This window comes from Quercus robur, chromosome 4, assembly GCF_932294415.1.
Source record: "Quercus robur chromosome 4, dhQueRobu3.1, whole genome shotgun sequence".
NCBI classification, from domain to species: Eukaryota; Viridiplantae; Streptophyta; class Magnoliopsida; order Fagales; family Fagaceae; genus Quercus; species Quercus robur.
This window is the reverse complement of record NC_065537.1, coordinates 20,208,939-20,221,652: the sequence shown is the minus strand read 5'-3', so window position 1 is coordinate 20,221,652 and position 12,714 is coordinate 20,208,939. Positions and strand designations below refer to the sequence as shown.

Sequence of the window (12,714 nt, the reverse complement as noted above, 5' to 3'; positions counted from 1 at the left end):
TGCCATTTTCAGAAAAATGTGGCTTTGCACCCTGAATTGGGTATTTATCATGGTGAGTTTCTACTATGATGCAAGATTAATGTAGAAGACAAGCAAGTAACCGAAACTTTTATGACGCGCTTAGCAATTGATAGGCCAAAAATGTATTGACCCCTTGTGATGAATTAATTGATTAATTGGCCAAGTTTAATAATTAATCAAATTAACATGCAAATGCATGGTAGCACAAACAAATAACCAAATATGCAGCGGAAAATAAATTGACACGGTGATTTGTTTACGAATGGGGAAAACCAACACGGCAAAAACCACACCGGGTGATTTTAAGGTCACCACTCTCATGAATCCACTATTATCACAACAAGCAGTTACAAGTAAAGGAATCCTAGTACCTTATACCAACCTACAGTTGAACCGTTACCCCAATACCCAATTGGACTTGTTTTGTAGTGACAATCTCTCCTTGTAATGCACGACTTCCAGTACATGACTAACCAATTGTGCGGATCCCAATATGTGACTTCATTCACCAACTAGAGAAGGTTATTGGCTGCAAAGTTCTTCAGTTCATCCAAACGATGAAGATCAAGAAGATGCTTGGTCACAAAACCCAATGGTGCACAAACATAGCAACTTCTTCACAAGAAAGATGAACTAGGGCAAATTCTGTCTCTTGTCACAATTTGCTTGAGCAAACTTTGCTCAACACTTGTGCAACTTATGTCCACTTTGACAACCCTTAAAATAATCCTTTTATATGTCTAGGGTTGTGAGAAAAGAAATCTCAAACATACAATCACAGATTGGAGTCAAAACAGAATTGAAACTCTGCTTTTCATAAACCTCGACAAATGCCTATTTGTCGAGCTGCAGTCAAGATACAGGCTTCAACAGCTCTTTAAGGCTCAATAGATGGCTAACTATTGAGCTAGCTGTCGAGATTTAATGAATAACACTTTCAGCACTTGAATCTTGGACAGACTTGCATAACTTTAACACTTGACTTGAAACAAGGTTTCTTGAAGTATCAAACACATCCTAGATCTACCCAATTACAAGTAAAGTGTGTTTTGTCAAAGGATTACCCAATTACATAAAGTAGTGACATATGTTCCTAACAAGTGAATCACATATGTCCTAGCAGCAATGCGGGAATGACCCTTCCTTTGATTACATGCTTGTACAAACTTTGCTTTTACAATGATGGGTTCAATGGCTCCAATAATGGGCCGTTTACAATAAAAGAAATGTGACTACAAGGAGAAAGCTCAGCTACTGATAATGCAGACTTCTTAGGGAAGCTCTTAGACACTTGGATAGCTTGTATCTCTTGGATCCTTAGGGGGAGCACTTAGATTCTTGACATCTAGGACCTTCTTAGTTATTTTGACATCTTGGCAATTTGGATCTCTTGACAATTTGGACATTATGGGGCCTCTCGGAGATTTGGATCTCTTGGAGGAGTCCTTGGATTCTTGACATTTAGGTCTTCTTGGCAATTTAGACATCTTTACAACCTAGGCGACTTGGATCTCTGGGACCTTTAAATTTTTGACAGTTTTTCAGCAACATCTCCCCCTGAATGGAGTTTCGGTTACTTGCCACAAATTTTATCTTTGCATAATTAGGTGACAGAACCAATTAGTGTATGCATGAGTGCCCTTGTAGGGTTGTAAACCCTTAAGGATAGGGTATGATCTAACATGTATGAGCAATGGGGTTGCTTTTTCTAGGGGTTTAATCATGAATGATGTGCAAGCAGGATAGAAGGAACCTGGAGTAGAGCACGATTTCTTTAGCGCAAGCAAAAAGGGCGCACCAGTTACAAGACACTTTCCCCTAATCTCTAGCCCTAGACAGGTATCCTTTCTTAGGCTTGGATGTGCACTCTTTAGGTTTTTCCTAGTCTTGATGGGCTTTAGCTTGATCTAGTCCTCACGGGTTTGACATAACTAGGCCAACTGTATGCAAAGGCTTAATTGGTAAGTGGTTCTTGTCCTAGGCTACTCAATTGCCATACCCTTCCCTTCATGGAAGTTATGGGGTAGGAAGGATCAAAGGGGCCTTTTCAGCTACTCTTGTCCACCCATAAGCCCATAAATGCCTACAACATTAGCCCTGAAGCTAACTATGGGTAACATGGCCAATGTGTTGGGTCCATACACCTACAGATGGGGTGATGAAATTCCCAAAAGAGGTGAGACTACGCCAACAGTGCGGAGCCCGGGTTCAGCTCAAAAGGGTGTATATGTCATGCAATTTTTAATGAAGGGGAAAGACATTTTCAGATCACAGTAGATATATATATATATGGAAAGTGGATAAAGGTGTGGGACAAATTAAATTTTGCTAACCTATGTTTGCATGTGAAGGAAAGCGGTAAAGCATGTGAGGAAAGCGGTAAAGCATGTGAAGGAAAGCTGTAAAGCCCTATATGAAAATACCTCAAAGCCTCCCTTCTTAAAAAAGGATTTTTGGAAAAAAAAAAAAAAAAAAAAGATTTTTGCTCTTTTGAAAATGGTCTACTAGGATATAGTAGAAGTCTTTTTCAAAAGGAAAGCCCCTGAGGCCAACGCCAATTTCTATGTATTTAAAAGCCAATGCTTAAAGATTATGGTTCTATTAAAAGCTCTAAAGGCTAAACTCTCATCGATCCCCAGTGGAGTCGCCAATTTGTTGACGCCTAGCCTCGATCTTTGGTGGTGGAAAGAAAACCGCTACCATTGTGGGCCTTCGTTCGACCACTCGCCGTTACAATAACTCACGTTCGTGAGGGCCCGTTGGAGGCCCCTCTCGATGTGAATGTGTATGGTTTGCGTGGAGTTTTTGGTGCTCTCTCACTCAGTGGTGGAAGGTAGGTCTACCTTTGGTTTTATGGCAGGAATCTAGGCCAAATTTTAGATGATTACGAAAGGTAAAGTAGAGTCGCCACCAATCATTGGTTTCTCTAAGGTGTGATTGGTCACCTATTTCTAATTGATTTTATTACCAATCCTAGGTTATGAAAAAGGTCATTTTTCCTAATCTAATGTGGATGACAAAAAATTTTGATTCTTACGTTTGGAAGTTTGGTTACGTGTGGGGAAGGTGTTAGGCACCCCACAACACCTGTCCCAAGGACAGTCCTTTGTTTTGATAAAACCTTAATTTTTTGAGATTGGCAGTAAAAACATGATTTTGGCATTGGCTTTTGGGGCTTTGCATGCATGGGGGCTTTGAGGTTTGGTTTTGAAAGGGGGTGGTCCCAATCTGTGCTTTCCGAAGGCATTCGAGCAAAGTGCCAGATTTCCACTGTGAAAATTTGGCGAGAGGTCACCATACTTTTGCGACAGAAACTAGGCATTGCTAGCCCTAAGTGATACGGATCATGACAATCACACCAAAAAGGGGCAAGCAGGTATATATATACATGCACCATGCACAATGCTAGCACATAGAGTAGGAAAGTAAATGCCTACATCCCTAGAGTATGGCCCACAATATAGATGTAGGAAAATAAACAGGGGTCGCCATACTCTAGAGATGAGGACGAATGGTACAAGGCATGATATACCTAATACAAACAATCTAAGGGAGAAAGGGTAGAGGAAGGAGGGGATTTAAAAAGTACATAACCAAAAGGAAAAGGCTAAACTCCTAAACCTACTAATTGCAATTGCTTGGCTCGACCACATGCTCGCATCCTTGACCTTTTTTCTTACGCCTAGGAAATCATGCCCTAGCTCCATGCATCCTCACTCCATATGTGTACATGCAAAGGCAGAGACAAGAAAACCAGCAGACAAGCAATGGAAGGAAAAAGTGTAGATAAAAGCACAAAGGCGCAAAGCAAACAAGCAAGCATGTGACAAAAGCAAGAAAGCTAACCAACAAGCAAGGAAAACGCACAAAAGGGAGTGTCTGCAAGGGACAAATGTAGGTTTGGATCGAATTTCCATTACTTCATTGTGTTGAAGCATGGACAACACACTAGCAAGCAAGAGTCATGCATGAACATGTAAGCAAGTGTGTAAAGATGCATAGAAAGCCAACGGGTGGTATAAACAAGCATGGTAAACATATCATCACACAGAGTGGAGAAGGGAGAGGTATGCACGAAGCAACCAGCATCACAGAGATGCCTCCCAAGTGGTTACATCCAGACAAGGCCTCATGGGTGTCAGATGTAACCACATAACCACAACCTGCTAAGGGCGTCAAGTATAGCAAAGCCTAGAACTAGAGAGGCTAGCACGGAAGATAAAGCATAGAAACAAGTAAGCAAGTATGGACATGCAAACGAGTGATCCAAACCCTTTGATATGGGCCAAGGTATATGGATGATGACAAAGACCACAAGGTCTAGATCGGGTCCTAACCATATGGCCAAAACAAAAGAAAGAAAGGTAAAGCAACAAAAGGGCTATTATAGCACATGGCAAGACAAACATAGCCTAGGTCTAAGCACACAAACATGGCACGGAGCACACAAGCACATGGAAGATGGCATAAAGCATGTGAAAACCTAGATCTGAGCACGCAAGCCTGTAAAAATTTAGATCTAAGCATAGGCATGGTAACGCATGTGTGAACATGTGAAAGCTAGCACATAAACATGAAAGAACATGAATCCAAGCATATAAGCATGTATAGATGTGGATCTAAGAATAAAACATGACAAAAATCATACAAGCACATAGATCCGAGCAAAGCATAACCATAGACATGGTATCAAGCACATGAGCACATAACCCTAACATAAAAACAATGTGAAAAGAGGAACAAAACAAAGGAAACATGGTATAAAACCCTAAGCATGTAGATCTAAACATATAATCATGTAAAGACCTAGATATAAGCACAAAACATGGCATAAAAATCCTAAGCATGTAGATCTAAACTAAGAACATGCTAGAAACAAGATAAAGGAAGAAACATGTCAAAGAAAGCAACAAAGCATATTATCATGGTAGAAAGAGCAAGAACATGCTAGGGAAAAGATTTAGAAGGTTAGGGGTGTGGATCATAGCTAAAAAGCTACATCCACACCCCTAAACCCCAAATCCAAAGTGTAGAACCAAGGAAAGGAAGATTGAGTGCAAAAGCAATACCTTGTGTTTTGGTGAAAATGGAAGAATCAGGAGACATTGATGTATTTTTTTGGGAGTGTTTTTGGGTTTTTTAGGTGTTTGGGAGAGATAAAAAAACGTAAAGAGCAGTTGGGCAAAAGGTAAATTTCAGAAAAATGTGTGTCCTCTTATCTGGGGCATGCCTGGGGCTATTTATAGCCATGGGAATGTAAATCGAGGTCACAGCCATTGTAAGACCGCTGGCCTCAATCCTCCTCCGATCGGGCCGATCTTGACTCCTTTGGAAATATCTTGATTTTCAGTTTCTAAAAAGGTGTGGAACTCAAAAAGCCAACGGTCAGATCAAAAGTTATGGCTCTCGGAAGTTTGTGGTGCATTGATCAGTGCATAATTCCAGTTTTCATGATATCTCGGCTGTTCTAACTCCGATTTTGACCCATGAATAGTCGTTGGAATGAGAATTCGATAATCTTTGCAATGGCATTAGTTTCAACCCGTTCCAGCAACCAGATCAAAATTAGGGCTTTTGGACCCACCTAGGATCAACTTCAGGTCAAAATTGGTTAAACTCAATCTTGGTTAAACTCAAACAAAATTTCTAGACACATCTAATTCTTTAATATGTTTTGGTCTTTTCGAATTTTTAATATTTGAATTTTTGAGCTAATTTTTTGCAATATTTGAAACTGTCTGACAAATATTTTGTAAGCCATTTCATGATTAAATAATGACTTCTTCATCAAATTGTAACACAAATTAAAGTCATACAAGAGCAAATCATGGAATGGTATAGTTTCTTATTCAATTTAAGATTTTATAAATTATTTTATTTTACTTCACAAATAGATAGGTTTCTATGCATAGCATGGATTAGTGACTAGTATACGGCATTACAAAAGTTTTCTGCCATTAAACGTATAAAACACATATTAAAAGTTTTGCATATCACACAATTTTCTGTAATTAAACGTATAAAACACATATGAACCTTTTACAAAAGTTTTTTTTTTTTTTTTTTAACTTGCCCATATTTTAGTACTTTTTTTAATAGTAAAGTTATTTATTTTATAAAGTGTGTCATTATATTCAATAACAAGATTATCTTAACCACTAATTTTATTTTATTTATTATTTATAATTTGATAATTACAATAACCGAAGAATGACGGATTTTTAGCATGGGAGAACAATGGCATGAACAATGAAAGAAACAAGAAAATTTAAAGAACAAACAATAATTTTAATTGCTTGAAGGCATGATGAAATCGCTTTCTTTAGACAATATTTGCTCCCACAATCAAGTTGTTAAAGATTTTTTATAAACTTGTCCAAAAAATACAACCAAATATATTGGATTCTACACATTGCAATCATGAAGAAGACTTAGAGGGTTTCTAGTATTTTTAATAGAAAAATATGAAGTTAACATTGAAGTTAAAGTTAAAACATATATATAGAGCATGGGGTAGTAATCACTGTTGGGTTAATATAGCTTGATCCCGGTTAATTAATTCAATTATCCAAGTTAATTAATTAGGTTCAATTGCATGCAAATCATGGAGGCACCAACAAATCACTAAAAATACTAAATGCAACGGAAAATAAATTTGACACGGTAATTTGTTGGCGAATGGGAAAAATCTCACAAGGCAAAAACCACACTGGGTGATTTTAAGGTCATCACTTCCAAGAATCCATTAATCAACAGTCAAGCGGTTACAAATATAAGGAATCTTACTAACTACCCTTGGCCTATCTTGAAATACCAACCTACAGTTGAACTTTCGCTTGAATACCTAGTTGGACTTGATCTTGTAGTATCCTTCTTTCCCTTGACGCACAAACCTCCAATTTGTGACTAACCCTTTTGCACGGATCCCAAGCACATAACTAACTCCAACAACTTGAACAAATGTTGTTGGCTGCAAAGTTCTTCACTTAATCAACAATGAAGATTTGGAATCACTCGGTTACAAATCCCTATGGCATACAAGCGCAGTAGTTTCACACAGAGAAGATAAGTCTCTTAGTCTCTGTATTCGTGTGTGGCAGCCTTTAAAATGAGCTTTATATGTGTCTAGGGTGGTGAGAAAAGAAACCCCAAGTAAATATGCAAGGCTAGGTTGAATTTCAGATTTGGAAATTTTGAAATCATAATTCTTGATAGATCGTGTCGCTGTTGAGTTATCTATCGAGCTTCATATTAAGTCTCAATAGCAGGCATCTGTCGAGACTTAATGAACAGCATTTCTTCACTTGTTTCTCGGCCCAATCTTCATGTCTTTAATACTTAACTTGAACAACATGTTTCTTGAAGTACTAAACCCATCTTAGATCTACCCAATTACAAGTAAAGTGCATTTTATCAAAGGATTAGCTAATTACACAAAATATAACCCTAACAATCACAATTTTGGTCATAAAACTATATAGACTACAATTTTTGGTCAAGTGGTGTAACTTTTGGTCATAAAACTATATAGACTGCAATTTTGCATAATTTCACCTAGCCCTCACTTGACACATGATCAAGCCATCTTCAGACAGATTATGAGAGGTTATAAAAAATAATGGTATAAAATTAGTTCCAACGACGACGTTGATGACAAAGATTAACTTTGTTCGATCTTTCTTGATAGTATTATCGGTGGGAGAAGTTATTGGCACATTAACATCATCCTCTAGGTACAACAAAATAACCGCTTGTTGTATACTTGACAAATATATACAAATTTGTAAGGTAAAAGCTCCACAACAAATAATACCTCCTATGTATACCCAGAAAATAGGAAAGTTTTTATTTTTATTTTTATTATTTATTCAAAGAGTGGAAGGCTATAGGAAACAAGGTGGCTCTGTGTTAGGACATATGTGATTCATTTGTTAGGAACATATGTCACTATTTTATGTAATTGGCTAATCATTTGACAAAACGCAATTTACTTGTATTTGGGTAGATCTAGGATGTGTTTAATACTTCAAGAAACTGTGTTTCAAAATCAAGTGTTGAAGACATGCAAGTCTGTCCAAGATTCAAGCTGAAGAAGTGTTGTTTATTAAAACTCGATAGCTAGCTATCCATCGAACTTAAGAAGCTGTTCCAGCCCCATGGCTCGACAGCTGCTAGACAGCATCTCAACAGACAGATATCTGTCGAGTTTTATGAAAAACAGAATTCCAGTTCTATTTTGACTCTAATCCGTGATTATGTGTTTGGGCTTTCTTTTCTTCTAACCCTAGACATATAAAATGATTATTTTAAGGGCCGTTAAAGGGTACACAAGTTGCACAAGTGTTGAGCAAAGTTTGTTCAAGCAAAGTTTGTTCAAGCAATTTGTAACCAGAGACAAAGTTTTGCCCTAGTTGATCATTCTTGTGAAGAAGTTGCTGTGTATGTACACCGTAGGGTTTTGTGACCAAACATCTTTTTGATCTTCATCGTTGGGATGAACTGAAGAACTTTGCAGCTAACAACCTTCTCAAGTTGGTGATTGAAATCGCATACTGGGATTCGCGCATTGGTTAGTCATGTACTTGGGAGCCGTGCATCAAAAGGGGAAATTGTTACTATAGAACAAGTCCAATTGGGTATTGGGTTAAAGGTTCAACTGTAAGTTGGTATAAGGTACTGAGATTCCTTTACTTGTAACCACTTGTTTTGATAATAGTGGAATTTCGGGAGTGGTGACTTGAAAATCACCCAGTGGGGTTTTTCCTGTTGGGTTTTCCTCATTTGTAAATAAATCATTGTGTCAAATTTATTTTCTACTGCATAATTAGTTTATTGGCGATTTGTTTTGTAAGGTTGAAATTATTCAACCATCTAATTGGCTTTATTCCGTGCCAAATTTGCTTGTAATTCAGCATTTAGTAACCCTGTATTTAGGTGGGTTTGTTGTAAGGGTAGTGAGTGAGATAGAGTGAAGATTGCTCAAGAATGTGCAAGAAAACAGAGACTCGCGGCTGGGACTCGCGGGTGACTCGCGGCTGCAAGCCGCCAAAAGCAGCACACGTGCCAAGCATGCTGGAAGATGAACAGTCATGCTAGCTAGAGCACTACAGGACAAAACAGGACAACTGGCCATACGGTTAACTCGCGACTTAGTCAAGCCGCGAGGTCAAGCCGCGAGCCACCCCTGTTTTGTAAAACCTGACGTTTCACATTCCTCTCCCACTCCAGTATAAATACCCTTTTTACCCACGATTGAAAGAGAGCTTCCAGAGAGAATTTTGAGAGAGAAACCCTAAAGAAAAACAAGATTGTTTCACCCACAATCTCTACCTTAGAGTCTCTTCAAATTCCTCAACTCTCTTCCTTTCCATTGTCAAATCCTTGAGAGGCATTATACCAAACTTGGTTCTCTCCATCATCATCACTGTGAGACAGTTGTTTGGATTTCTGGGAAGCAGTTAGGAAGGAACCAATCTTCATTGGTTGATGCTACGGTCTAGTAGCGGAATCCGGGAAGCTAGAAAAGAAAAAGGTTCGGCGCAACTTCGTTGGAGCAAGAAGCTTGGAGGGCTTAGGTGCACTGGGTAGATTAGGCTTGGAGGGTTTATTGCTGTTCTTGTATCCCAACTGTATTTTCTAGTGGATTGTTTACCGCTTGGAGGGCGGCGGAGAGGTTTTTCGCCGACGACTTCAGTTTCCTCTTCGATAACACATCGCGTGTTGTCTTTGTGTTTGCATCTTCCTTCCTCTCTATCTTTGCCTTTTTATTATCTGCTGTGGTTTTATTTTGTTATGGCTTAGATAGTCTTTAACCAATTTCGTATTATAGCATGTGTTAAGTTTCCGCACACTAGTTGTTTGACATATTGCTTGTATTGGTTAAGTTGTAATTTGGGGGTCTAAACGTTCAAAGGTGTTTTGTACACGTTTTTGAACTTTCATGTTTGTGCTACCACGTGTTTGTATGTTAATTTGATTAATTAATATACTTGGCTAATTAATCAATTAATTAATTACAAGGGGGTCAATTTGTTTTTGGCCTATCACTCTGGATGGAGTTTAGGAAGAAACTCTCTTTTGTGTAGTGTAAAGAGATCCCACAAGAGAGCTATTAATATCCCTAAGAGAGAAAAAAACAAATCTTAAAAATGTAAACTAAATGAAACTAGGTTTAACTCACACCCATTAACAATATAATAATCAACACTTAAGTTATAGAAATGGGGAAAAAGTGGGATACCACTCTCTTGTAGGTGGTTCATGAAAACAGGTAAAAAAACCTTCTACAACGTGCACAATGTTTATAAGGAATTATAAAGAATGCAGTGCACCGTGGAGGAGCATGCAGTAAGAGAGAATGGCATTATAAACTTAAAGCAGAGTAATCTTTATTTTGTTATAGAGATACTCAATAATTAGATGAAAAAGGTCATTTCATATCACAAATAGTCTACAGCGATAGTCTACACACACCAAAGGCATAAGGATACAATTTCATCTAAAACATAGTAGACACAACAAAGTGTGATTCTTATTACAATACCCCTTTAGATTCAAAGCTTAGCAGACACACCGATGTGTCTTACAAGTTCCACGGACCCATATGAAACACAACCATCTTTTTTTTTTTTAGCCATACCAAACTCAAACTTAAAACATCACAAAATGTAACCAACAAGATTACACAACCATCCAAAACCATTAAGAAATGCAAGTACTTCCAGATTTGGGCTTAACCATTGCCAAACCTTTTCCTTATTTGTTCAACATATTCATAAACCTTCTTCTGGTCAGGAAGAGTCTTGGCCACAGTCTCTTTCTGCAAGCACCTCTTAGCCCATGCAACAATCTTGGGGCACTCTGCCTCTATGTTGAATTCTCCTAAGGTCTCAATTGCATAGAACCAACTGTAGTAGGGGATAAGAGAAAGGTCCACAAACCCAAATGTTTCACCCCCAAAGTAAGGCTTGTCACCAAGCTCTCCCTCCAATATCTTGAAGATTTCAAAGAATTCCTTCTTGCCTGGCTCTTTTTCTTCTCCTTTTGTGAACAATATCTTCCTTAAAACTTCAATAACCTACATATTCCACACATTTTACTACCACTTCCCACATATTATATAACGTGCATGAGCAATGACATTGACAGTAGTGAATTTCAAATCAAGTCCACTGGGCTAGGAGATTATTTCTTTAAACCTTAGCAAAGGCGGAAGGCCCATATAAGATGCTCTAAGTTGCAGGACATTAATCTTACTCAAATATATTAAATCCGTGGTAAATCAAATTACATTATTGACTGTGGGATAGAAGAACAAGACTCAGTATATTGGACTTAAAATCACTTCTTTTCTTTTTTTTTTTGGTTCTTTTTTTTTTTTAAATCACAACACTTTCTATGATCTGCTAGAACTCGCAAACTTTAATCATGTTTGGTCAAAATGTCAAATTAAGTACTAGAGTCATCATGTCTAATAGCCATTATAAATAAGACCTGCAAAATACTAAACTCTAATAGAATCTAAACATTAAACGCATAATAATAATATATATATATATATATATATATTTTTTTTTTCCAGAGAAATCTGGTGAATCTAACTTAATATTAATCCTAAAAAAAAATACAAAAACAAAAACAGAAAGTACAAAAGGAAAGAGAGTGAAAAGAAATCGCAGAAAACGAACCTTCTTATCAACAAAATCAGCCCAGAACCTGGAATGAGCTCTCTGGTAAGGATCAATGGGCAGCAATGGACACCTGTCCTGCCAGACCTCATCTATGTACTGAACAATGATGAGGGACTCACACACCGGTTTCCCGTTGTGGATGAGAACTGGGATCTTCTTGTGAATGGGGTTCATCTCTAAAAGCAGAGGACTCTTGTTCCTCAAGTCCTCGTCCTTGTACTCATACTTGATATCCTTCTCAGCCAGAGCAATCCTCACCCTCATCCCAAACATACTGGGCCAGAAATCTAGCAGAACCACCTCGTCCGCCATTGTCAAAGAACTGAAGATATTGAAGCAAAATAGAAAGGGCAGGGATAAGAAAGGAGAGATGAACAAGTGAGAGATTGTATGCGAAAAGCACTTTAAAGATAGCGTGGATTTATAGTCATAGGCGGCGGTTAATTCGGTATTTCATTAATAAACAAATAAATAATGCTGAAGTATGACTTTGACTAAAAAGTATTTTGGTACTCCCTAGACTATCTTGTGGAGTAATTTTGATTACCAAATTCGTTTTTAGATTCTGGATCCTTTCACAATCCGGTCGATGTCATTGCTTTGCTCATATAATTTTTCACTGTAGCATTGCTTACAGAGTGGGTGTTGCGTCCTTGACTTTTATTTTTTATTTTTTATTTTATCCACTGCGTATGAATTTTATTGTGAAGGAAACAGAGTAATTACAAAATAGAAAATACTGGCTTGCTCCAAAAAAATATGGCTAAACCAAAGTCGATTGCTAGCCTGTTTCATATTGACCGAGATGCTAAAATGTGGAACGCAACATTAGCTTCTCTAGGAATTAGGAATCCAACTATAACTGTAATTTGGTATTAATGTTGCCAATCTGAAAGAATAGTAATCCTCCATGTTACTGAGCTGCCAGGTGATATAAGAGCATCCATAGAAATCTTTGAGTGGCTTTCTATTGTCACACAATTAAGGCCCTGTTTGGTATTGA

General features: G+C 37.8%; 1 protein-coding gene across 1 annotated transcript; it reads right to left on the bottom strand.

The window, feature by feature from the left end:
- Positions 1 to 10,485: 10,485 nt before the first annotated feature.
- On the bottom strand, positions 10,486 to 12,121 carry LOC126720820 (probable glutathione S-transferase). Its single transcript, XM_050423635.1, has 2 exons — positions 11,709 to 12,121; positions 10,486 to 11,098 (listed from the first exon to the last, which is right to left on the bottom strand). The coding sequence occupies exons 1-2, from the start codon at positions 12,021 to 12,023 to the stop codon at positions 10,754 to 10,756; spliced, it is 660 nt and encodes a 219-aa protein (XP_050279592.1). The 5' UTR covers positions 12,024 to 12,121; the 3' UTR covers positions 10,486 to 10,753.
- Positions 12,122 to 12,714: the final 593 nt, after the last annotated feature.

Excerpts from the sequence above, each read along its gene's own strand:
- LOC126720820 (XM_050423635.1), bottom strand. The coding sequence starts at position 12,023 with ATGGCGGACGAGGTGGTTCTGCTAGATTTCTGGCCCAGTATGTTTGGG. Across the intron at positions 11,099-11,708 it reads CTGATTTTGTTGATAAGAAG|GTTATTGAAGTTTTAAGGAA; the intron begins GTTCGTTTTCTG and ends TGGAATATGTAG.